This window comes from Panthera tigris, chromosome B2 (assembly GCF_018350195.1).
Source record: "Panthera tigris isolate Pti1 chromosome B2, P.tigris_Pti1_mat1.1, whole genome shotgun sequence".
Lineage (NCBI taxonomy): Eukaryota > Metazoa > Chordata > Mammalia > Carnivora > Felidae > Panthera > Panthera tigris.
The window spans coordinates 138853760-138881141 of NC_056664.1; the positions used below are offsets into that span (position 1 = coordinate 138853760).

The 27382-nt window shown below is 43.7% G+C and overlaps 1 protein-coding gene across 1 annotated transcript in view; it reads right to left on the bottom strand.

Moving 5' to 3' along the window:
- NOX3 (NADPH oxidase 3) overlaps window positions 1-27382 on the bottom strand; it is a 61463-nt gene that overhangs the window by 22494 nt on the left and 11587 nt on the right. Inside the window, exons 6-10 of the mRNA XM_042985362.1 lie at window positions 24131-24312; window positions 20786-20915; window positions 15464-15556; window positions 12775-13028; window positions 5345-5504 (exon numbers count right to left, since the gene is read on the bottom strand). Coding sequence (XP_042841296.1) covers window positions 5345-5504; window positions 12775-13028; window positions 15464-15556; window positions 20786-20915; window positions 24131-24312 — 819 coding nt within the window. The remainder of the gene's footprint in view (window positions 1-5344; window positions 5505-12774; window positions 13029-15463; window positions 15557-20785; window positions 20916-24130; window positions 24313-27382) is intronic.

The following is a 27382-nucleotide window of genomic DNA, read 5'->3' on the forward strand; positions in this document are numbered from 1 at the left end:
ATAGGGGACTGAAGTCTTTTATGGCTGTCTAGGGAACGATGGCGGGGGGGGGGGGGGCACGGGTGTTTTCTGGAGAGGTAAACGTGGCCTCGTGTGTCCCAGTTCAATTTACTACAGCACTGTGAGTGGTTAGCAGAGGTGATCAATTCCAGGAGTGGCCAGAGCTCCAGTGTGAGGAAAAGGGAAAGCAAATAATTTCTCAAACTAAACAGATTAAATTAAGTGCATTTTTCATTCATTAGAAAAGAGAGCAGGCCCTCCTTTGTTTTATTAATATATTTAAGTAGAGTATGGATTTTTGCCTTTCTTGGCCGCCTTGCCTGTTCCCACTGGCCCATGCTGTCTTTTTATTTGAATTATCTGTTTATTATATTAGGTTAAGAACCCAAGGCCATCTTGCATGGGACACACTATAAATACCCATTATCATGGTTATGTATTATTGAGGCGATGAAGGAAGACAATTTATGAAGAAATGAGATTATCTCAGTTTTTTGGTAATCTATCTTATTATAGTCTGAAGATTACATATGCAGTTAAGAAAATGAACCAAATCTTCCAGTTGGCCGTGCTCTCAGCCCTGTCTACACGGCCGTGACATTAGGGAAACTAAAATGTATAAGCCAATATATTGATGCCCGCAATCCCCCCTTCCCCATTTGTACACACCTATTTCATTCATCATTTTGACAGTTTGCACAAGCAAACTGTCCTAATTTTTTTCAAAAGCTCTCTTCACAAATCGAGTGCGATGTGGAATTAATCATCCCGTTAGGCAGGCGTTGGAGGACATTCATTGCCAGGGGGTATTTACACGCCCAGCACTCAGCTTCCCTCAAGTTGTATCAGGGACTCCTCAACCACCCACACCTCCTCCCCTCATCCCGAAGATGTGTCCTGTGCCTTCCACCAAGTGAAGTTTGACTCCTACTCCTGTGTTGAAAACACCTCTTTTCACATATTACAGCCTTTCCCCATTTCTTTCCCCCCTGGCAAGCCATCATTCTACTTACTGTTACTTTGCCTTCTTGGGAAATTTCCTCCCAACTCCTTCTCCCCCTCCTCCCCACCATCTTTAAAAATAAAACATAGTTAGAAAGAAAATTTAAAATCCCAGCTTCAAATAGAAAACGCTACACACGATCCTAAAGAAGCAGCAGGCGTCCTATTGGCTATTCTCCTGCATTTAACTTAGAAGTTTTCTAGAATAACGTGGCAGAGGAGAAGGGTGAAGAGATAACAGTTCGCAATGGTTAACAACCAACAAAACTTTCGGTTTTGTTATTACTGTAGATTTGCAACGTCAGGCTTGCATGTAAAAATGTATGCCTTTATGCCAACCGGTCTTTTATACAGGGAGGAGGAAATCCCATCTCATTGCAGTTAACCATCTAGGCTTAACATTCCAGCTCAGAACCCCTATGCTGCATTTTCCCCTTTCCTTACTACAGAAGAGAACAATCTGAAAACTCTAGTCCAGATCTATAATTGTGAGGACGCTGTTAGATAAATATGTACTGCTGTGCTCCCCTGCACTTAAAAATTATATAGATGCTGACAGTTTCATGGAAAGGGTATTTATACTTCAAAAACATGTAGGCGGCCCTGACAAATATTAGTTACATAAGCCTAATGATAGTTGTACTCAAACAAGCACAGAGTGGCTTTAAAACAGAAAAACTTCTTTAAACTTCTGCTACATGTAGACTCTAACTTAAGCATAAGGATCTTAAGCATAATTTGCAGCCTAAACTTTCAATAGCATGAAATCTCACCTCTTGCATAAAAGAGCCTTGATGTGGAAATTGGAAACACACGGTCCGATCCTGATTCAGCGGTTAACCAGCTGGGGGACTTCAGACAAATCATTTCCTCATTTCCCAGTCTAAGTACAGACTCTGACCTTTCATGGTCATATGCAAAGCTGGGAAGTTAAGACCTCTCAAGTTATTTTGTGATTCTATGCTTTTAGCTTTCTTCTGCCATATACCATTATTCTGACCTTTATTTTTGGTGGACTATTGCCCCAATATTGCCCCCAGTTTCTGTAAGTTATAAAAACATCTTTTTTTATTTCCAATCCTTTGGCTTCTGTTTTTTTTTTGTTTTGGTTTTTTTGGGGGTTTTTTTTGGATGGAGACCAATGACCCTGTTTTATAGCTTTGTGGTAACTGCTTAACCCTCCCGCTGAAACAGCCTTGAGAAACCCCAAACACAGAGCCCAGAAATAACAATGAAATAGTGAAGGAGGAGGTGGTGTCAGGATTTTGTGGGTTCTTATAAAAATTTTTCCCATTTGTAATAAAATAATTGAAACATATTATTTGAATTATAACATTACTGAACAGATAGCTTTTTTGGTTAAATAAACATGACTTAATCTTCGTAAACTAGGATTTTATCAAAAATGGCATAGAAGCCATTTGTTCATTCGTTTTGGCCTGGAGACATTTATTCACTAGGTGATTTATTAAAAAATTATAGCGTGTGTGTGTGTGTGTGTGTGTGTGTGTGTGTATCTCATTATGCATATCCAAAGAAGCCGCACTCAAGGAGCTCAGAATCAGGGGAAATGAGATCCTTTGTGAACATGACATAAAAGCATAAGGCTAATGAATATTGAGAGAAGGGTGGGGTGCTCTAAGTCTGGTGTGAGGAAAGTGAGAGGCATGTCACATCTGTATCCAAGGGCCTGGCACGTAGTAGGTGCTGAATAGTAATTCACTGAGCGAATAAGTCAACGAAAGTCAGTCCCACCATCACCATCTTCATGCGAAATATAACATGACCTTTAGAGTTGGGAAAACCATGAAGGAAGAAGCTGCCTGTATGGGTGAGTTTTACCTGGCAGACAGCAAGAGGAAAGAGAAAGCTTAGGGGATTGAGAAATCCTCATAAACCATAACAAAGCATTGTTGTGAGGCCCAGATAAATAGAAAAGTAGCTGTTTCACTTGTTTTGTACCATAGACTGAATGTCTGCGTCCCCCCAAAATTCATATTTTGAAACCTAATCCCCGAAAGCGATAATATTGGGAAGTTGGGTATTTTGGAGGTGATGTGTTTATCCAGGAGGAACCCTCAGGAGTGAGACCAGTGCCCTTATGAAAAGGACTCCAGACTTCTAGACTTCTGTGTCTATTTTTTTCCTCACTGAGTCGAGAACTGCGAGACAACAAATCGGACTCTCGCTGATGAAAAAAGAAGAAAGGACTACAAAAAGCTCCCTCACCCCCTTCTGCCAGGGTGCCAGGGAAGCTATAGGCTAGAAGACCGCCATCTGTAAACCAGAAAGCAGGCTCTCATCAGACACCGCATCAGCCAGTCCGTTGACCTTGAACTTCCCAGCAGCTGGAAATGTGCGAAATACGTTTCTGTTGGTATCGTGGGATAGGAGCCCCAACAGACTAAGACACTCTGTTGGAACTTACTGTGGCAGAGAGGAGAGGCGATGGGCTTTAGCAAAAGAAGAGTCTGGATTCGGACTCTCCTTCTACTATTTCCCAGCTCTCTGTGCTTTGGGTTCCTCAGGACTAAACTGAGGATGTCACTTATCTGAAAGAGCAATGATGCCAATTTGATAATACAAGCTATCGTTCCTGTTAGCTTTGTGATCAGCTTCGATTTTCTCATCTGTAAATGGGAATAAAAATGATAAGTTCCTTAAAAAGATGATGTGAGATAGTATGTGTAAAACGCCTAACTTCCCACCTGCCAGGTAGTCAAGGCTTGATGGGTCTAAGCTATTAGTAGTAGAAGCCACATCTTTGGCAGTGATAATGAACTTTTATATCATTCTGTACACATATACGTTACATTCTTCACACATTACATTATTTCCTTGTCTTCTTTGGTATTAAAACTCCCCGTTGGAGATGGGCCCTTATTTCTCCATTTCGCAGATCAGGAAACCCAGTCAGAGAGGTGACTTGAGTCACTCAAGGTGATGCATTTAGTGAGGGTGCAGTGAGGCTGGGGCGGATTCTCTGGCCAGGAGTCCCACAGTCTGCCTATAACACAATGGTGGCAGTCATATCTACCATATGTTGGTCATGTCATGGAAAGAGCCAGATGGATCTAATCAGAATCCTGATTCTGCCTTTTACTACCCATGTATTTTTAGGGAACACACGTTGGTTTCTCTAACCTTCAGCTTCCTTATCTGGAAAACAAGCTTGGTATTATCTACTTTATAAAGTTGTTGGGAAGGTTATAACCATCAAATGAGAAAGTGTAGGTCAAGCACCTGTCATTGGAAACTCACGAAATGATAGCGAATTCTATTCTTATTTCTTAGTTGGGAAAGCCCCAACTTTAGAGCTCTTCTAGTCTCATACTGCCCCAGTGCTTTGAAGAATGCTCTTGCTCAATAAATGCTAGGTGGAGAAGGTTTCCATGGCTAACTAAGCCTGACAAAAGTGGGTGAAACAAAACCGAATGAGGTTCTCTTCTATAGAACTTATTTAATAGGGCAAGAAATGATGTGAATCTCCTAGAATGAGATTTGTAGCACTTTAAGTTCTTATGACCACAGAGTTCTCTTTTGTGGGCCATATCGTAAGACTAATGTTCATATCCAACTATGTTAGACAGACATGCTAATCAAATTAAGTGAGTTCCTTTGACAGGTGGGAAAGTGTAGCCAAAGTGTGAACCAGACAACTGACAGAATCAGGACCGGAACCGGGCTCGCTTAATATCCCGAGTCCTCCTGAATTGACACCCCCCGGCGTCAACATGGCTCCCTTTCTCCTGCTGTTCTGGTGTCTACGGCTGGGCCTCGGAGGGTTAAAGTACGGACAGTCTCTGGGCAGGACAAAGGAAGGAAGGTAACCATGGAGGTGTCTAGTCAGAGAACACATCAGACATGACAAAATAGATTCTGAGCTTGGCGATATCAAGTAAGCAGGCCAGTGAGTTCCAACCGTGGCATTCTTGTTAAGGCTACGAGTGCACGAAAGGAAGATGTTGAATTGCATCCTGCAACCATAGTATCAGGCCAAAGAGACTAAGGGAAAGGCCTCCTGTTAATATCACTAACTGTCGCCCAGTCACAAAGCCATTTGCAGCCTGTCCATATTTTACTGACATGAGCAATTACATGTCCTGTAATGGCAACGAAGCAATAAAATTTATGTCTTGTCATCTTTAACAAGATTAGACATAACCCTTCTCATAAATGTAATACCGAATGGAGATTTTTAAGAACATAAGTATAGTTAAGGATCCTTGAATTTATCCCTCATAGTTAATTAAAATCCTCCCCAGGAATTGGCAGATGATAGATAGAAGGATGTGGAACCTCTTAATCCACGTTAAGTGTGAACTCATGATTTTTTCCATACCTTGCTCAGCTTCAGCTGGGTGTGCGACTCACATTTGTACCATATGGATTTCAGGAGAGAGGCGAAGGGAGTGACCCCTATTCCTGCAGCAACGCACACGCTCACTGGGTAGTGAAACACGTCCGTCAGTGCGGTTCCAAACGGCCCGTCCACCGCCAGCCTGCAATCACAGAATGTGGCCTCGGTGACGTTCAGCCGCGACGCTCTCGAAAACAAAGCCACCCTCAAGCACGGCTCTTTGCAGGGGGGTTGGCTCTGAGCTTGAGAATGCCCTGTCTGGAGAGCCTAGACTTAACATGAGGAACTGGGGGCCTGGACTCACGGGGGGACGACCACACAGGCCAGCCCAGGTGCATTCATGGTAGGACAAAGCCTGACTTTTCTGGCTTGAGCCCACTCCTCTTCCCCGTGGCCGGCTCTTCTTACAATTTCTAGAAGCTTGTTTTGGCCCTGGTAGAAGAGGCCCTCTCTTCTCCTCGCCTCGCCTCTCCTCTCCTCTCCCCTCCCCTTCCCTCCCCTTCCCTCCTCTCCTTTCTTCCACCATCAAAGGAATAAAGCAGAAGGTGGTTTAGAAGGCTTATGTGTCCTTTTGCTAACATGCTTCTTCTCTATTTTTACTTATTCAGTCCCACACCTTAGTGCGTTCATATCATTTTCATCTAATAGAAGCCATTCATTTGGAATAAGTATAATTTTGAGATCATTTGTCAGGTATGTGGAACTTCTAAAACTTGTTGTTTCAGATTACGTGAGCTCAAAATCTGTGATGATCAGGCCTGACGTTTTGTCTTTGCTTAGCAAGTTTTTCTTGGTAAGGATGAAGCATATTTATTGAATAAATACGATTGTCTTTAACATGGTCCGGAAGAGACTGGCCCCCGGATTCGACTCCATTTCTCAACACCAGTTCTCCACACTGGCTTTTCTTTCCTTCCCCAAAATACACAGTACCCCCCTTCTGCCACAGGGCCTTTGCATGTGATAATCCAAGTAATCACTAGGAATACTGGGTCCCAATTCCTCCCCTCTCCCTGTCTTGGTTCATAGTTACCCTTTCATTAGGTCTTCTCTCAATCATCATTTCCCTGGGGGAGCTTCGTGGATCCTTTGCACTAAGGCTAAATCCCCTCTTATATACTTTATAGCCCCATGTACCCCTCCTCTGTAGTCTGCATCACTGTTGTAGTTTTACAGTTTTTTGGGTGTGTGCGCGTGATTTGATTTGTGTCTCTCTTGATCACGAGACAACAAGTTCTCCAGAGGGAGGGGTCGGGTCTGTCTTTGCTCACCACTGCATCCCAACGCCTGGCATGCTCTGTGGCATGGAGCCGTTCAGTAACAATTTGTTGAATAAATTGTAAAGGGAATGTTTAAAATATTTCAGTCAGCAGAATGTATTAAATAACCTCAACTATTCCAAAAGCACACATTTACATATGAACAGAGATATGCTAATTAAAAGGCTTCTAAGTTATTCATAACCATTCCCTAAGGGGTGTCTGTAGAAGGCACCCGAGGTTGGCCCATTTGGGCTTACTTTGTGTTCATGAAAGTTCAATTGGGTTTTATTTTTAAATATTCCATATGCCAGACCTCCTAATAATTCAAATTAACTCTCTTCAAGTTAATCTTAATTAATAAGGCTTTATTACATATTGATTTATGGAAATGGAAGAATAAAAATAAAAGGTCATTAACCAGAAAGGGTTAGTATCTCAGCCCACTGTAGATTATTTTATAAATAATTAGATAAGGGGAATTGAGAGAGAAAAAATGAAACTGTCCAAGGATTAAAATGTCTTACCGTTAATTGTTTTTATAATTAGTTGTATTTGGGACTTCTCTGACACTGATTTGAAAAGATAACAATTAAACCCAAAGAAGAATTGTGTCACATAATCCACAGAAACACACAATAGATAAATTTCCTCATAATCAGAATTGTGCATCTAAGCTGGAAGAGGCAGGAGAAAATATTTAGTCCAACTGCCCTGATAATATAGTCATCCTTCCTTCCACCACCCCGACAGCTGATCGCATTCTGCTGTTAACTTGCGGGGGGCGGAGGGGGGCAGTTCAAAGCAATAGACTGTTTTTCGCACGTCTCACCAACCTCTGTCTTCTGACCACACTCCCGAGAAACGCACCAGCTCTCTTCCCTTTCTTGTCTCAGGCCTTTCAATGGTTGATGGTAGCTATCGTGACGCCCTGACAAAAACGTCTCCATTTCTGGAGACCTCTCGCAATCCTGAATCGACTCTCTTTGCCCAAATTCTTGGTCATCGAGTTCACCCAGCTACTTCCTCTTCGATCTGGATCCAGAGTTTAAGGATGCCGCTTGGAAAACGATGAGCCTTTCTGGCATCCACACCCTGCGATTCCTTGTTGCTCTGGTCCGAGGCACACCCACCCGCCTCATCGACCTCCACCCTCGACTCTCTGAACCCATGGCCTTTGCTCATAGACACGTTCTCCCTGTGGTCATTGCTGTCACGGACATCTCTGCGGTCGGTGACCTTTCATAGTTTGCTAATAATAATAGCCAGCCTTTTTTTTTTTTTTTTTTTTTTTTTACTATGCGTCATGTTAAGGGCTTTTAAAGGACTGTCACCTTTAAACCTAAACAAACTCTTAGGTACTACGATTATCATCTTTATTTTACAGATGGGGAAACCGAGGCACACAGTGACATGTACTCTCTAAGAGCATATGCAAAACTGGGCTTTGAACCCAGGCTGTCAGAACTGAAATCCTTGGCTCTAGGAAGCAGGTTAGTCACTGAAATCTCTACAATCAACTCTGAGAAATTCCTCCGTTTTACCTCAGAAGGCAAAGTGCTTTAAAATAGCTCCCATTCTCTTCCCTTTTCCTGGGCACAGAATAAAGAAGTTTCCCAGCTCTCTGTCTAGGTTTGCTTCTTGCCTGGGCCTCACAGATTCCTCGGGCTGGTTTAAATCCTTTCTGGGGATGCCTGGGTTGCTCAGTCCATTAAGCGTCTGACTTTGGCTCAGGTCATGATCTCACGGTTTGTGGGTTCGAGCCCCACGTCGGGCTCTGTGCTGACAGCTCGGAGCCTGGAGCCTGCTTCAGATTCTGTGTCTCCCTCTCTCTCTGCTTCTCCCCTGCTCATGCTCTGCCTCTCTCTCTCTCAAAAATAAATAAACATTAAGAAAAAATTTAAAAAATGTAATGATCAGGTCATGATCTCACAGTTCATGGGTTCCGGCCCCAAGTGGGCTCCAATGTGACAGTGCAGAGCCTGCTTGGGATCCTCTGTCTTTACCCCTCTCTCTCTATCACTTCCCCACTTTCATTCTCAGTCTCTCTCTCTCTCTCTCAAAATAAATAAATAAACAAACTTTAAAAAATCCTTCCTGGGTCCAAAGCAGTGAAAAATTATACTTCTCCCTCCCATGTGTTTGATTCAATTCAAAGACGAAATAACGTTAATAGATAAAATCGAACAAGGAAGTCCAGTAAAATTCTGATTCTTCATATATTGAAGAGTTAGACAAATATGCCTACACGTGTATAGAGGCAGAGATCAGTGAGTTTAACAAATGAAGGTTAATTGCACTGTTTCCAACAACTCGTTTTTATTCCTTCAATAAATATTCATTGAGTACCAACTAAGAGTTAGGGCCTATTCTAGGCACTGCACGCAACAAAGTGAGCCAAATGGATAATGTCCCTTTTCTTATGGAATTTCCATTCTAGCGTGGGAAGATACCTGGTAAACAGATAAATGAGCAGATATTTCGTGTGTCAGGTGGTTGATAAGTACCATGTAGAAGAATGAAGCAGGGCACGGGACAAAGTGGTTATTGAGCTCCAGTTGGGGGTCATTGTCTCAGACGGGGCAGGAAGGAAACACCTCACTAGGAGACATTTGAACAAATGCCTGGGGGAAGTAAGGGAGCAGCCAAGCAGAGATCTGGGGAAGAGTGCTCCAGATGGAGGGGACAGAAGTGGTAAAGGTGATTAGAAGAGAAAAACAAGAAGGAAGCCTGGAAGAACGGCTGAGTGCAAGGTGGTGGTGGTGGGGGCTGTGGGGGGAGGCAGGAGGTGGGGCCGAGAAGCCCAGGGAGACCTGGGGGGGGGTGGGGGAGAGGACATATCATGTTGGGCCTTGAGCTGACGATGCACTCCACAGATAGAAGGCATATTGACTACCGAGAAACATGACTGAGTTCTTGTTGGGGTATTGGCTGAAATGCCAGCTGGTGGGCGAAAGGGAAGGTTGGTTGATAGACCAGGCAACTGTATACACTAACAGCAGAGGCCAGGCTAGAGACAGGATGAAAGCACTGATCTGGGCAATGCCAAAAGGAGGGCAGGGATGTTCTGTGTGTCTAGTTTTACTCCCGATTTTAGGCCTTTGCACTGCATTCTGAATCTTAGAATTCTGCTACATTGCTTCCTTTCCATGATTAAAAAAGAGAAGGTCTTAAATGGAGTAGTAGTTAGGTACTGTCAGCTGATTTGTCTCCAGAGATGATGCTTATACAGTCAAGCCTTGGATGGCGAGTAACTCGTTGGGTGAGTGTTCCACAAGACACGCAAACATTTCTAGTTTGATAAACTAGTGATGTCTTGCAGTATGAGCAGTATGTGACGCTGCATGTCACGTGATCACAACTGAGCTAATAGGTCTTGTGTCTCTCTCTCTCTCTCTTCACAACGGTTTTGGGTGATCGTCTCCCATGCTCAGGGGCTCGGTCTCAGGCTGTGGTGTTTGGCAGAAATCCTTGATGTTTCAGAACATTGGACAGTGCCCACAACTGGCACTGGGGTATTTTTTGTCACTTCAGAGTCCCTATGGACAGTCCTTTGCTTTTCCATGCCAGGGTAAGCTTAGGAACGCTTTGCTTCATTGTAGGTCATTGGGTAGGTTCTTTGTTAAAGTTGCGTGAAAAGAAAAGGATCCCATTGAGCCAACAGATAGCAGTGATTCCCTTAGTGATAATGAAAGTCGTCCTACACAACGACCCTCCTCTCTCTTGTCTCCCTCACACCAGCCACGGAGGTTTTCAAAGGTACTTACAGGTTAATCTGTTTATTATTTTTTTTAATATTGTGTGTTTTCTTTGTTATTTCGTATTATATTACAGTATCGGAATCATTTTCACATGAATATTTTTGGGTTGTGGAACCCGAATAATTGGGTTGGGTTTCCATCATTTCTTATGGGGAAATTAGCTTTGATATACCCGTGCTTTGGATTATAAGCATGTCCCGGAACGAATTGTGCTCGCAGACCGAGGTTTTACCGTACTTGGTTTGTTATCACACCATTCTTCGGTTCCAGGCTTTGAAATGAAGGCATGTGACTCTTCCTACCTAGTGAACGTGGCCAAGCCCAGTGCTACACGGTTACAGTTCAGTGACTCATGGGGAGGGGGGAAGAGGGACAATTGGCTAAATAGGTTCTGAGCCTTATGTTTATTCTAGTGCCTAGTTTGCCACCTGTAAATATTTGTTAAAATAAATGAGCTGAAGCATCCCTATTGGGTCCAGGTATTCGTTAATTTCTTCATTACGTATTTACTATGTACCCAACACATATCAGACACTGCGCCAGGCATCGGACATATAGGCAGGGACAGACAATGCCCTGCCCTCCGAAAGTCCCATCCTAAGTGCGTCCTGACAGCATTCGACACCTAGTTTCTTATGCTGGTGGCTACTGCTTGGTGGTTCCTGACACCATCCAAGGATGGCAGAGGCAGGAATCTCTCTCTCTTTTTTTTCTTTTTTTTAGTTTTAAAAATGTCTTTAATGTTTATTTATTTTTGAGAGAGAGAGAGAGAGCAGGGGAGGGGCAGAGAGAGGGGGAGACACAGAATCCCAAGCACGCTCCAGGCTCTGAGCGGCCGGTCAGCATAGAGCCCGACGCCGGGCTCGAACTCACAAGCCATGAGATGACGGCCTGAGCTGAAGTCAGACACTTGACCTACTGAACTACCCAGGCGCCCTGAGAAGAGGGAATCTTTTGATGCGTCTTTTGAAATGTCAAATTCTTCCAACCGTTTTTCTCAACATTTTTTGTGTGTGTCCCTGTTTTTTCGGGGGCCTTAAACGTGGGTTTTGCCTACTTATTGGGTAATCCTGCTGTAAGAGTGGGAATCGACTTTAAGCCATTGTTTGCTAACGGAGGCCAAGGCCTGGTAATTTACGGTGGGACTTCGGTCTGGTGCCCAGGCCTGTCTGAATAGGCTGTCATTGTGGGTTGAATTGTGTCTCCCAGCTGATATGTTGAAGTTCTAACCTCGGTGCCTTAGAACGTGACCTTATTTGGAAACAGGGTTGTTGCAGATGTAATTAATCAAGTTAAGATGAGGTCATACAGGAGGAGGGTGGGCCCTTCATCCGATATGACCAGGATTTATTTATAAGAAGAGGCCACGGAGACACAGTCACGGAGGGAAGAACACCGTGCGATGGCAAAGGCAGAGGCTGAACTGTTGGAGGCTGCAAGCCAAGGAACACCGTGCATTGCTGGCAAACCCCCAGAGGCCGGGAGGAGGCAAGGGAAGATTCTTCCCGAAGGGTTTCAGACGGAGCTTGGCCCTGCTGTCACTTAGATTCAGCCTCGGAGCCCTGAGAACTGGGAGAGAATACGTTTCTGTTGTTTTAGGCCACCCAGTTTGTGTTCCTTTGTTACCACAACCCTAGGAAATGAGTCCACGTGCTACTGGTGTTCTTTACCCTTCTCAGACCCCGCCCCCCGTGCATCTCCCTTGCAGGACAACGAACTCCTCTGCGTGCAGGTTGATGCTGATTCCATCACCCACCCCCCCCCCCCCCGGGGTCCTAGAAAATGGAGGCAGCGCCTGGGCATCTCCATATTTCTGACACACGGTGGAGGTTAATTGACACTTGTTGTATACACACACGCAGGACTGACTGAATGAAGGGGCACAACTACCTTTCTTGACTCTCAGATCACTTTGTCCTTCTGTGAACTTCCATCTGTAATTGTTTAGCACCTTCTCCAGTGGATGGGGCCCACCGGATTCATTCTGACCGTGAAGTGTCCTCCTTATGAAGACCAAAATGGCAAATATCATTTAAAGACCTCCGACTGTAAGAGCAGAAAAGTTCACAGGGCTTTCTTACTCATCACAGGCTGCATATAATTAGCCAAGGGTGGTTTTGGAGCTGAGGAAGCAAAATGCTCCTTCTTCCTGGATCGCTGCCTGCCTTTGTTGAACGTTTTTTTTTTTTTTTTTTTTAAAGAAATGTACTTGCCTCTACTGGAAATCTACTAAATTATACTTTTTCTATAGGTTCCCAAAGTTAAAAAACGGGTTAAAACTTGCCCTTCTAGAATAAAGATATTGCTGGCTTTGGTAAGCACGTCGATGCACTAAAATGCCTTATTTGTTCTACAATTCTAATTTGTGTGTAAAAAAGAAACGGGCTCTGACCTTGGCAAGCGCCAGGACTCCTTCCGGGCCTGTCCCCCGGCCCCAAAGGCCTTACACAGAGCTTCCGTCCAGTCTCCTGCTACCCGGATGTGCACACTGAAGAAGTTCTCCTGAGGGGCCGACGTGAGGGTGAAGGGGTGCCATTCCAGCCACGATATGGACGGGCACTGTATCAAGACGTATTGCCCCGGCGCCATTTTAAAGTTTCGCTTTTTCATGTGAAGTTCTAGAACTCCAGATGGGTGGCTCACCACCTAAATCAGAGCAAGAGAATCATTTGTTTTTTCTTCCCCCTCAGGTTAAAGAAGAAGAGACTGGCTTTTGCTCCATCAGACGTTTTTAAATTTTGAAATCAGCTCTTTTGAGGTATAATGTACATATACCATTTGCCGTCAACTTCCAAGGATCTTGGCCATCCCTTTCATATCTGGCTGGGCAACTCTAACAAGCGTGACGTTCGTCTCCTTCGGGGTGCTGTCGGAGATGTGGGTAGCTGCACCCCGGTGCCATGTGGTGTCTGGCCTGTGACTTTAGGTCTCAAATGGCCAAGCTCTGGGTAGCACAGTTGAGCAGACCAAGAGAATAGAAGCTAGCCTATCAGTCATTGCAGTTAATTATGCCTTGAGTTCTTAAAATACTTACAGAATTATCTCCATGTTTTTAAAATGTAGGTCTGAGTTTGTTACTGTTTTCATCAATTTGTACATTTTCTCAATCTCTGGTTGATTAACCCTGTGATTTTTTTCTTTCTTTGCAAAAAAAATTTCTTAATGTTTATTTTTTGAGATGTAGGAAGACAGGGCAGGAGTGGGGGAGGGGCAGAGAGAGCAGGAGACGCAGAATCCGATGCAGGTTCCAGGCTCTGAGCTGTCCGCATAGAACCTGACACAGGGCTCAAACTTGTCAACCACGAGATCATGACCTGAGCCGAAGCCGGACTCTTAATTGACTGAGCCACCCAGGCGCCCCAACCCTGTGAGTTTTTTCATTCTAGGTGGAAACCAATCTTCAAATTCACTGTGAAATGTTTTGTTTTGTTTTGTTTTAGTTGGGTCTTTTCCAATGTCCTGCTTAGGCTCTGAGTTTTAGGTGGACTCCTCTTACTGCTTTTTTTTTTTTTTTTAAAGTTTATTTATTTATTCTGTGAGAGAGAGGCAGACAGAGAATCCTAAGCAGGCTCCTCACTGTCAGTGATTAGTGACAATCCCGACGTGGGGCTTGAACTCACAAACCACGAAATCATGACCCCATCCAAAACCAAGAGTCCAATGCTTAACCTACTGAGCCACCCAGGCGCCCCTCTTAATCACTTTTTTAAGAGCCTTGCAGGGCACCTGGGTGGCTCAGTTGGTGAAGCGTCTGACTCTTGGTTTTGGCTCAGGTCATGATCTCATGGTTTGTGACATTGAGCCCCACATTGGGTTCTGTGCTGACAGATTGGAGCCTGTTTGGGATTCTCTCTCTCTCCACCTCTCTCTCTCTCTTTCTCTCTCAGAATAAATAAATAACCTTAAACAACAACAAAAAAAGAGCTTTGCAACTTGGTGCTTACCGGAAGGAAAGAACTAATTTCCCTTCCTCGATTTCCATCGTTTTCTGAAAAAAAAAAAAAATCTCTCTAGGCCCCCATGGCCTCTTTTGTGGCAGGAGGTGGAGGGAACAAAATCAAACGTCTAGATCCTGTGACAGTATTTTTCCATTCGGAAGAGAATCTCACAGCATTTTAATCATTAGTTCTGTTTCCCATCTCCCTACTGATATTTGTTCTGATTCTGCTGTTAAATTGTCTCCCTAGTAACGGCTCTAGTGGATTTCCAGAAGTTTTACTGTCTGGCTTTTGACGTAGCCTGATATCCTTTGGTGCTTAACTTAAAAGCAGCAACACGGAAAAAGAGCTTAAAACAGAAATATGAAGCAATTTCTATGCATCTGTTTTCATGAAGACAGTTAAGGAGATAGAGGACTCTGTTAATATTGTATTAGCAATATAGGTTTGGTTAGCACAGCATTTCTTCTTGGAGGTTGAAAACACCGGGGGCAGGGTACTTGGTACTTTTCAGTCTCCTAGACAGGTACTTAGTCTAGGTACTCACATCTTCCTCCAGCACCTGGCAAAACTGGAGAGCTGTGTGGAAGGGTGCAAATTTGCAAAAAATCCCAGAGCCCTCACTCACTAGGTGGGGCTCCGTGTTATACTTCCACTTTGAACCTGAGGGTGATTGTTCCCCGATCTTCTGCCAGTAGCCCCAAGTGGGAGTGTGTGCCCTTGAAAATGTAGGTCTATTATTTGTGTGCTTGCAAAATTCCCGACTTCGTGTGCTGAAGGGAGTGATTGTACTGTAAGTTACCATGACCAACGTAAAGCTTAGTCCCCCTGCCCGTCCAACCCCCCCTCCCCCCGACCCAAGTCCCCTAGTGAGAAACTGAAAGAAAGAAAAAGAGATGATTTCTACGCTGCACCGTAAACCTTTATCAGAATTCTGTGTACCAGTCTGGAGCCCTGATCCCTGTCCCCAGTAAAATTAGTCACACTAAAAGATGCACAGGATACAAGCAATTATTAGAACAGAAGATGGGCCTCTAAATTACAGGCAGTTCTGCAATAAAAATGGCAAATTAAAAACTTGGGCTAATAAAAAATTTTCATCTACACTCAGGCTTTTATTCAGACATAAAGCTACATGCATACCTTGGTAATGACAACTTCTTGTCGAAACCGCCAGAACCTAATTATTCTTTCACACGTATATAAGACCACAGGGCCTAAAACCCATTTCCAAGCCTGCAGAGAGTAGCAGAGAGAGAGAGAGAGAGAGAGAAGAAAAGGAAATGAAAATAGAATCCAAATATTTTCAATTTGAACGAAATCAATACATAACATGATGGGATTCAGACATTTTCCTTTAACTTTGGGCCAGTTATCAACAATAAAGATATCTCCTTGTATTAAATACTATAACATTCAATTATTCCTTGAAGTGTACAAGCTTATTTAAGAGATTAAACTCTTCTGTATTGGTTTTTATGCTTACTTGATCAATGATGCCTTTATGTAATTAGAAATAATTGAATTTGCAAAGAAATAGGAAAGCAGATTGATGTTTACGTTACATATGATAGGGTCATAAATGCTCCCAACTCAGCCAAAGTCAAAGGCTTACAAAGCGATATTCCTGAGCCAACAAAGGACATGGGAAATGAAATAAAAGCATTTTGAACAGTAATTTTTGGGGGCCAGCAGTGCGTCACAACGTGGGGGTCTGCCTGAAGGAGCCCCCAAATCCACAACCGTATCCACACACACCCACACAGGCATGCATATCCAGGGTTATCAGGAATAAAACATAAAAGGAGTGTCTCAGAACTTTAAATCTAGATTTACAGAATCGGAACACAATCCACCACTATCTTCTTGACAGTTGTGACAGTGAACATTTTAATTCTCAGTAGATCCCGTCCTATGTCAACCTCTTATGAGAATCATCTGCATTATTAACGATCGGTTTGCCAGCAGGCTAGTCTTGTACCGGTGGGTGTGTATAACATACGGCGTCCTCCTCCCTTGGAAGGGACGTAACTTAAAACGGTGGAAGACTTATACTAGGTCGGGTACCAAACAACCCCACGAGGCATATGGTTATTCTCTGTGTTTGACACAAGAGCAAACTGAGGTCCGGCAAGATCAAACAGATTTTCCGGGGTCGCAAAGGCAATCAGGTGCACCAGAAAAACCTGACCCCAGAGGGGTCTGACCGCCTGGCCTGTGTACTTGCCGTGTAATCATGCTTCTTTCTGTCTAATGCTGGCGTTGGTACTGACCCTTGTTTTACCAAACATTAGAGGCTCAGTCTTCATTAAATCTGAGGGTGTCAAGAGTTCTTTGAAGTCTAGTCCAATTCTTCATCTAAAGAAGAAAAAACCCTGAAGTTGTGGGAATGGGTACAATTGCCTGAGGAGATAGAACCGGATCCTGGGGAGCCAGGACTGGAACTCAAGTCTTTCCTAATTCCCCTAAATTCCCTGCTTGGGATTCTAAAGGCACCACCACCTTCCTCCTAGCACACGGCCTTGGGAGTGGGAAGGATGTCTCACTCTTTTGAACTCAGGTTCACTAGACCCTCTCTGGCTGACTCACCGTCTTTCTTGATCATTACTCTCTTACCTGTTATCCTGCTCTGTCTGTTGAGTTGACAGGTCACAAGCCCTTCAGTGTTATTTTTGCTTCTGTTATCTTTCTTGTGTTTCTATTTCTCTTTTGTTTACTGCTGGGTCTGTTTGCATGGCAGCTCTTCTCACCTACATCAGCCCTCCTTGCTTTTTCCCCGGGAGCCTCTTGTTTGCCTGATAAAGGCTCAATTTATGCAGGCAACACAAAGCAATTTGACCCACTTATCCTTTTCTGCCTCAGTGGGGTTCAGCAACGTGTTCGGAATAGCAGAGGGCACAACACCTTTTGTCCACCTATGCTGTGGGTGAGGCAATATGATGCACAGAGTAAGGGAGAAGATAGCAAGGGGGTAGACAAGAGGGATGGGGTTGGACCAAAGGAGTGAGTCCTTAGGTCTCTCCTGCTTGAAAGAACCAGAAAGCGTTTTGAGAATTGGTGTGGATAGTTACAGAAATAATAGCAAGAATGCAATTCTTTCTGTATAAGCTTAGGGAGAGATTTGCAAAACCACTCACATAGTCTCTGTGTATTTTTACAAATAATCTTGCATGCCCACTTTGGGACGTTTTAAGCATCACACACTTCGTTTTGGTGCTGTCACATCAGTCTCGGGCTCTGATTTTTCCATGTTGATAAAATGGAGTGGATTGTTTTTCCTTGTACAGTAAGTCAGGAAGGAGAATGTAAGCCATTAATCCTTGGCTCTATCTCTACTCTAGTATATAAAATGCTCCGGGAGGAAAAAGCCCAGTTTGGTTACACGGTGATGGTACTCCTGGAGCCCCTAGGAGTTAAGGAGTGAGGGATGGGGGTGGCCAGAGGTGAACAGATGGTTACCTACAGCAGTAACCTGGATAGACAAGAATTAGTAAAGACAGAAGGAGGCCATGCCCCAGAGCAGGAGGGGCGTGTGTGAGGTAGAACTTGGGTGACCGTTCTTCCCCTATGCCTTGCAGCAAATCCCGGGCCTTTTACAAAAATGTTGATTTATTTTTTGAGAGAGAGAGAGAGAGACAGAGCGTGAGCAGGGAAGGAGCAGAGAGAGAGGGAGACGCAGAATCTGAGGCAGACTCCAGGCTCTGAGCTGTCAGTGCAGAGACTGACGTGGGGCTCGAACTCACGAACTGTGAGATCATGACCAGAGCCAAAGATGGACGCTTAACCGACTGAGCCACCCAGGCGCCCCGAGCCTTGGGCCTTTTGTGTTCAAATCTTTTGTTTTGTAAAATGAGACAGGTGGAGAAAATTATTGGCTGGGTTTCCTCCAGGCTCTTAAATGTTTTAGCTTTATTCACAGAGATAAATACAGCGTCAGGGGTATGTGCACATAGATAGCAGCAGACAGCAGACAAAATGAGGGGTGGGAGAAGGCTGGAGTTTCAGAATAAATGTTGAAGTGTGTAGAGATGCAAGTTCACGGCCACAGAGTTGAAGCTCTGGCTTCTTGATGTGGCTTTCCTGGGGATGGCCTTTGTGACCATAGGTCAGAAGCTAAATCTTGGGCCGCTAGCCCTCCGTCTGCTAAATTAAGGGGCGGGGCTATTAGGTATCTAAGTTTCTTTAATGCTAACATACTCCGTGGCTTCTTTGCTTTACTTTTTCTTTTCCAAAAATACTCAGGAAGTCATGCTACAGTGAATATTTTATGATAGAAATAAAGCTACATTGATTTAAAAGCTGCAGTAATGAAACTTGTTTCTTCCACTTTCCCTCCTGGTTTTTCATTCCTCCAAGAAAATAAGAACATGCTGCTCTGATTTTATTTTATGTGTGTGTTTAAAAATGGCCTCTTTGTCTAGACAATAAGATTTCCAGGGGCAGGAACCACGTCTCGGAAGCTTCCATACCGTGCAGCGGCACGAATGTAACAGCCTTTTAGAAAACGTTTTGCTGAATTGACTCTACCTCAGGTAAAGCTTCCTCCTGTACGGTTGACATCATTCCCTAATAATTTAAACCAGCGTTAGCCTTATTATTATTGCTGTTGTCGCTGTCACTTGTCGACGTCGTAGGTAAATAAAATAAGGTGCTTCTCCGACTGAGAACGACCAGGCTTCTTTGGAGAATAGATTGCACGAGCAGTTCTAGAGTCTGGAGCCTTGTATGCGTCTGTGAGTCCGAGACAGAAGGGGACCACAGGGGTAATTGGTTCCCTTGATCAGTTCGGTGCCCACGGGGCGGTGTGCAAAGCATTCTGCGTCCTAACCCGGACAGCGGCACACCGCCAAAGGTGAATTGATAAATGTTCCATTGATAAAAGTACCGTGAAAATGCAGTTAGGAGGGGCCAAGAGGAAGCGATGGGTAGATGCGGTGCAGTGAAACGCCGGAACCCTTCCTCGTCCTTGGGATGCCTCCCGGACTCAGTGTCTATGAGACATCAGAGGGAATACTGCACCTTCAGCCAAGCAGTAATTGCACAGCCCACACATGCTTTGAACCAGGATCCATTAAAAATAATGAGAAAGAGTGACAATATGAGTTTGGGTGTGCAAGGCGGTGTAGCAGGGGAGAGTTAGACAGATGGGTAAGATTCCCCCCTTTTAATAGTAATTAAACACTGCTGGAGCAGGCTCTGGTCTGTATTCATGAGGTGTGGGAGAGTATTGATTTTTTTTTTTTTTTTTTATGGAGACACTGTAGCTGGAAGATTTTAGAGAGGCATTCCTGTTCCTCATTACTATGCAGGCTGGGCAGTGGCTACCGATAGTTGAGTGTAAGACAGAGGCAATCTATACTGACCATTAAAAGAACCACAGTCTAACGGGCACATCTATGTCGTTTCTCTCGGTTTTAAACATTCCTCCCAGCAGTTTTCACTTTTAAAATCCAGTGCTTCATTTAATGTATTTGAAGAGTTTAGAAAAAGTCAATCATTAGAGTCGTCATAAGTTGATGACTTAATTTCCTGAATCTCCACCATTTATATACTATTATCCCTATTGGGGGACCCTGTTTCCTTCTTGTTTTAATCTGCTGGCCTCGTTTATTTGCTCTCATGCACCACCCAGGTGCCCCAAGGTTTGCATTGTTCTAAGAAACCCGAGGAGACCAAATAGAATCATTATTTCTACGTACCTATGCCACAAAGGCATTGCAGCATGCCCAGGAAATCTTCCTTTTGAGATCTTGTGGACATGATGATCGACTCTAATGAATTAGGTCTCTTTTTGCCTAACATCATTATTTCAGTTATGTAGCTTAATTAGAATAGGCAGTCAATGCATTTAGTACCCCAAGTTTTTTTTGATCCCCAAAGCTATAGGAAGCAAGAAGGTAAGCTTAATAAAGAGGGCATCCTTCTCTTTTTTGCCTAACATCATTATTTCAGTTATGGGAGCTTAATTAGAATAGGAAGTAAATGCATTTAGTACCCCAATTTTTTTCTGATCCCCAAAGCTGTAGGAAGCAAGAAGGTAAGCTTTAATAAGGAGGGCATCCTTCTCACGCGGTTGTTGCTAGATGTTCATTGGAGGAGTGCGGCCAGTAATTCCCAGAATGGAGAGGGCAGTTCCGCAGGGGGGCAGGGGGCTGAGTTTGCGGAGCAGAGAGGATGGCAAGCCGGAGACAGGGTCGTTCCTGTCTGCAGTGCTGCTCATTCTGCCATATCAGACACCCCCATGGACGTGGGAGCGCAAGAGCACGTTTCGAAACGGACAGACCCCTTTTGGCAGTAAACCTCTTTTTAAAATGATCCATAACTAGGTTTCTCCATTAGCACACTTAATAAAGAGCTGGCTTTGTCTAGTGGTGACATGGGCTGTTCTTTTCTCAAGCACACAAAGCTCTAGTTATTTTAACTGTGGCGACAGCTATTTTTAAAAGCTCTTGGGTTCATTCTTACCGAAGGCTCCTTGCCAGAAAATTGAGGCGTGGGGCACTGGGCAGCAGTCTGCCACTGAGCGTAGTGGTCTTTGCAGAAGGTGACATTGTGGAGCAGTTGACTCTCGGGAGTTTGGCCTCGAACAATCCGACTTGCCATTAAAACAAAACAAAACCAAACCTAAATATTTCAAATTGATTTTGTGCAGTCTTGTGATACAACAGATATATGCTCTGCAGCGGGCTCTGAAATAACACTTCAACTGTCTTGAAACTTGGGCTGTCATTCATTTCTCTCAGCATCTTTAAAAATAGGAATTTAAGAAGCTTCAAGTAACTTTGAAGATCCCAGAAAAGAAGTGCCCCTCTGCGGTATCCTGTGTTAAATTGAAAGTGTCTATATTAGAGAATTCATAATGAAGGGAAAATGTTTGAACACACCCTTTTGTAGACTGTTGAATTTAATTAGGTTACATCGCGTCCTGATTGCTGATTCGGCCTAATTGGCTAACTTTGTACTATTTGGGTCTTTTGCAGATTTATTTAACTTTCTACCCTTTTTGGTTTGTGTCTGCGCACCTAGAAGTTTTCAAGTGAAGTCGCAAGAAGTGTCCTGAATGATGATGCTCTTTTCCCCAGTGACCACGAGCAGGCGTAGTGTTTGACAGGGTCAAAATAGGTCAGTGTGAAGTATGTCTTCAGAACTACCTTCATGAATTTGAGGGAGAAAAGGAAGCCTGCCTTCGTGAATGGAGCACTGGATCAAGAGTCCTGTAATCCTACTATGCTATGTTCTCCCCAAACGTAGTACTGACTGACCATTGACAAGCCGCTTCGGTACCCCCATTGGTGCACCGGGCCACAAAGTCTAAGAATTGAGGCTATGTAATCTGGAGGTTGTTCAATTCCTAGGTGTTTATGAAGAAAATACATTGACTTATTTTTGAGGAACAGGGTGCTGAGAAACTCTAGCATCATACAGGCTCACGTCATGGGCAGTAACATGTGAAGTAACATGTCCCCTTTTGCACCGTAGGGTACAGGAGGAGAGAGAGGCAATGGCCTTAGGGACCTTACACGTCAGCCTAGGGAACTGATGTTTTGGCCTTTGGCCCGGGTTGTTTCATGAAAGTCATCCAAACTTGATAACCTCCCTTTGAGCTAGGAGAGCACAACATCTGTGAATCTCCCGTGATCACATGACGCCCAGACACAGGAAGGGTGAATAATAAATGGGGCCCGAGGAAAAGATTCTGTAAATTTTAACACCATCCTTCTCAAGCTCTAGGTAACATTGCCTAGATTACCTAAAGAAACCTCAGAACATTTCACAGATGCAGTATCTTTTTAAAAATTAAAAATTTTTTTATGTCTTCATCTATGCTATCCCATAATAGAAAGATTAGTGGGCTTTAACACATTCCAATAATCCTCCTTTACTTGGCATTTTGTATAGAATTTGCAAATTACTTTTCGCTGTAAACAGTAGCTGTAGAATACTTCAAGCTGAGAGGATTAAATGAGACCCTTATCCCAAAATAAGCCTTTCAACTAAGTTAAAACGACTAAAATATTTCATCTTATGAAATGTTATTTGGATATTAAAAAATATCTCCAACGCAACACCACCCATCGAAATCCTCTTGTGTGAAGGCAGGGAGGCAGGATCAGGGGGCTGTGTGTGTAATTTGGGGGACGAGGAATTCTAGACACATGTGGATTATGAAGAGCCCCTCAAATGTGCTTCGGGGTAACTGCCCCAGCCTCAGGAGGAGAATCCATAGAGAGAGAGAGGGACCGACAGTCGTTGAGGGGGGAGCCCTTTGGGACCATCCATCCTGCTCCCCAAAACACAGAAAGTCAGGGTGAGGGATCACATGTGCAGAAGAGGCAACTGCCGAAATTTTAAAGACTAGAAAGCCATTAGCCAGACAGCACGTAAATGTGAACATTGGTGACTAGGATTCTAAGGATGAGCAGAGAGATGGACGGGTTTTCCAGGTAAAAGACATCCCTGGGGGGCGGGCTTCAGCAGCTGCAGTGATGGGAGGAAAAGTTGTATAGGGGAGGGCGTCTGCTGGTGTGGGAAGCAGAGGAAGAGCTCATGGAAAGCCACGCAGGACGTTTGCGACCTCCTCGGCCACACTCCTGCAGGTGTGGAGGGCTGTTTAACGTGAGGAAGTGAAGGGCTCTTCTGCGGGGTTTGCGACCAGAAAAGGTTTGGTTGTCTGAAGCCTGGTGCCCTACGTCTGACCCTGGCATTTGTTTGTCCTGGGACCTGGAGGGAATCACTTAACCCTCTGAACCTGCTTCGTCCTTATGAAGTGGGGGATAACATCACCGTCTTTATTGGACAGGACTGTTGTTGGGGTCAAATGGATCATGCACACTGATGTGTTTTGAAAATTGTGAAGTGGAAAAAAAAAAGGCATCAGTGTATGGAATAATTAATGTTGGAAGAAACTAGCTAATAGACATTCATTGGTGGGTTTGTTCAGAGCCATTTTAGGACTATTCAAAGAACTGAAAACATTGTATTTGAGGGTGTCGTGATTCACGGTCTGCTCTAGCTTCCTGAGGAGGAAAGTAATAGTTTCAGACAGGTGTCGAATCCCATTGTGTGGGATGTTTGGGCGAGAAGGAATCCTAGAAGTCAGATGGCAAAACTGAGGTCCAATGAAGTTTTAAAAAACGTTTATTTACTTTTGAGAGAGAGAAAGAGAGAGAACTAGTGGGGAAGGGGCAGAAAGAGAGGGGAACAGAGAGTCCCAAGCAGGCTCTGTACTGACAGTGGACAGCCTGATGCGGGGCTCCATCCCACGAACCATGAGATCATGACTTGAGTGGAGATCGAGAGTTGGACACTTAACCGACTGAGCCACTCAGGTACCTTGCGGTCCAGAGAATACAAGGGACTTGCACGTGGCCACCCTGATAACTAGGGGCAGAGCCTGGGTCTGACCGTCATCTCACACACCATTCTCTCCCCAACACAGGGCTTCCTAGTGGGTGGTTCCGGTTAAGCAGAAGTGGAATCTGGGTGTCCAAAATAGATATCTTGACTAATCGCATGCAATTTGGATCACAGAAATTTGTTCTGAGCGAAACAGGTCTACTGTTTTCCAGCATTCATTAAAATTTCTGCATCTTATAAACATGTCAAGTCTCCGCAACAGAGTTAGCAAGAAAAATAAACATACTTCACCATCTATGTTGCTTCTTTCCAGTTACCAAAAGAAGGCGCTTGCCTTGGTGAATGTTCCTTTAGTCGCTGCCATTTATGATTCCCTATCCAAAGGGCTTTCTAAGACGGTTTTTGAGGTTCACAGAGATAAAATCTTACACTCTGAGCACAGTATGGACTTACCCTGCCCCATGGATAGCCAGACTGATAAAGAAGATGATGAACACATGGTGTGTGTACCAGAACAACTCATAGGAGACCTGTCTGATGAACTCGGTAGAAGAGGTCATGATCAAGATGAAAGCCAGAGAGATGATCAGCCCAGTGACACCAGCAATTGTCGTCAGCAACACGGTGATGGTGTTCTAAGAGAGACAAGCACCGGGACATTGATATCTTGGTTCTATTTTCCATGTTAGGGTCAATACTCGAGAGTCTAAGCAGGGAGTAAATCAAAACATTCGAATCAGGGGCATATTAGCCTCAAAAAGGGTCCCCCTAGGACTCAAGAAGGGAGCTTCCCCATTCTTTTCTTTTGTTCCATTTGATGGCACACGTTCGCTTTGCTCAAATTTCATCAAATGCCATTTAATCATTTACATTTTTTCCATCTGTATAAATCAACTTTCAGGTCAAAGTTATTATGGTGAATTGAAATTAAGACAATATGTAACACTGCATTTTAAGATAAAATATTGGCAAATAAATCCAAGTGTCAAGTTTTTGATTTTTAAAATAAAAGTGTGGATTGCCATGCTTAATTGCATGTTAACATTAATAAACACTTTTTTTTTTTTTGAGAGATCCCTCAGGGGCGCTCCTAATAAAGCAGCTGCACATTCTGTTCCCCTGGTAGTTATTCCTTGCTCTTGCTTTTTAATTGGAAGGGCCATGACTTGCATTTCTTTCATGCCACCTCAGGGAGGCTTGGAATAAGGCTTTGTAAATCCTAGGTGATCAATAAATATACAGCTATTCTACTCTGGGAGACACGGTCAAAAGGCCAGAGTTCTGACCTGTGAGTGCAGAGGATGGTTACCTAGCCTTTTAGAATATGAATCACAGAGCACTTTGTATTTGCTGTGACTTTTCCATATTCTTGCCAAGTCATTGGGATTCAGATGTTGGGTTACCATCGTTGAGCCGACCATGAGCTCAATAAACTCACACTGTATCTTTTGTCAGTAAAATCTCATTAATTTGGGCTGCTGTGAGATCTCAAGGTAATTTGGATAGGGACTTCTTGTTTCTTTTTACTTCATGGAACAAATAGTTGAAATAAAATTGAAAGGGTGTGTCTAAAACATTGAAAAGATATGTTATTTTTTCAAGTGTACTCAGGCATTTAATTTTTAAAAATTTTTAATGTTTATTTATATTTATGTATTTATTATTTATATATTTATATATATTTATATAAAAAAAATAATGTTTATTATTTTTGAAGGAGAGATAGACAGCGTGTGAGTGGGGGAGGGGGCAGACTCACACACACACACACACACACACACACACACACACAGAATCCGAAGCAGGCTCCAGGCTCAGAGCTGTCAGCATAGAGCCTGACGGGGGGCTCGAACCCACAAACCGTGAGATCCTGACCTGAGCCGAAGTCAGACGCCTAACCGACTGAGCCACCCAGTACTCAGGCATTTTAGAAATCCGTTTATATCATAGGCCGTGCTAATTTCAAATCACTCTTCTTTGCTTTTTAAAGCAAATCCCCACTTCCCTTTTCTTGCAACATATTTTTATAGACTGGTTTGGTTTGCCGTGTATCTTTTCAAATAGCCCCGTTGCATCTGTTCGGAAATACTCTATAACGTACACTTTGTGTTATTGATACTTTCTCCAAACGTACCAATTTGTATTATTGATCTTTCTCCAAATACCCCAAGGTAGGTATTATTCACCTTAAGGTATTACTTGAACTTAAGGAGCACTGACATAGTATACTGCTTCTAAAATTTTGAGATGACTATATTGGAGTAACTTGATTATCTTGTTAAATTGCTTTAAAAGCATTCATAATAAGTACTATTCACTGTATGGCCTTTTCAAAATATTAAGGCTTATTCTTGGTTGTCTGTAACAATGAGCTTTTCAGAGCCTTGGCGGGGGAAAAGAGTTAACCCCGGTAAGCGCCAAGATAAATACTGGGGCTCAAATGAGTGACCCCGAAGGCCTTCCCACGGGCTTATGGCCATCGTTGGTTTTAACTTAGAACTTTGAAGCTTGTGCTTCTAATTGTTGTCAGCCAGGAAAATGTAGCTCTACTTAATCAATGGCCTGATATGGGAAATCATCTCAGGATAATTAGGGACGTGCCATGGAAGAATTCCCCCCAAAATTTGAATTTCGCTTCTTCAAATAAGGTTCCCTGGGCAAAACGGTCGTGAAAGAGATGCCTCAGATGGTAACAGAGGGTTTTCTGTTGCGGGAGTACATTGTATTAGGGGTCTTCTTGGGCAATACTGATTCGTTAGCCTGGTCACCACGTTGGATACATATTCCAACAGGGCAGTATGTGCTCAAATATTTTGGTCAACGGGAAGAAGGGTAGGTGGTGGATGGAAGGGAGGGGATTGTCTTAATCTCGATAGGTGGGTTTTCACTTTCTTTTTGTTTCTCACATGTGCTGTCACTCTGGGCACACAGGTAATTAGCATTAATGATGTTACTAGCCATGCAGGTCTGATTATGAAATTAGCTGCTTTGCCCAGTATCTGATTTGGCAGACCAGCCAGGCACATGTGTGCCAAAATAGGACACAGGAGAAGAGATCCAAAAGCAATTTGCAAGTTGAAGATGAAGACATCCAATTTATAATCCCTGGATTTAGATGGCACTTCACATTCTTTATGATGCTACCATCAACAACAGCAAAATACCTAATCGTGAGCTGCTTTAAAATGTAAAATGTCAGGGTTCTAATAAGTTGCTGCATTTCCTATTTGGGTTTATTTATGTTTTGATATACATTAATTAAGGGGCATCAGTTTTTCTTCCTGCTTATAAACTCTTAGCAACATTTATGAAAAAAAAATACCTTTAAAAAATTATTTATTTTCAAGAGACAGAGACGGAGCGTGAGCAGGGGAGGTGCAGAGAGAGAGGGAGACACAGAATCCCAAGCAGACTCCAGGCTCTGAGCTGTCAGCACAGAGCCTGATGTGGGGCTGGAACTCATGAACTGGGAGATTATGACCTGAGCTGCAGTCGGACGCTTAACCGACTGAGCCACCCCGGCGCCTCAAGAATATCTTTTTTTTTTTTTTTAATTTGAGAGAGAAAGAGAGAGAGAGAGAGAGCACATGCAAGTGGGGGAAGGGGCAGAGGGACAGAGAGAGACAATCTTAAGCAGGCTCCACGTTCAGCATGGAGCCCCATGCAGGGCTCGACCCCACAGCCTTGGGATCATGACCTGAACTG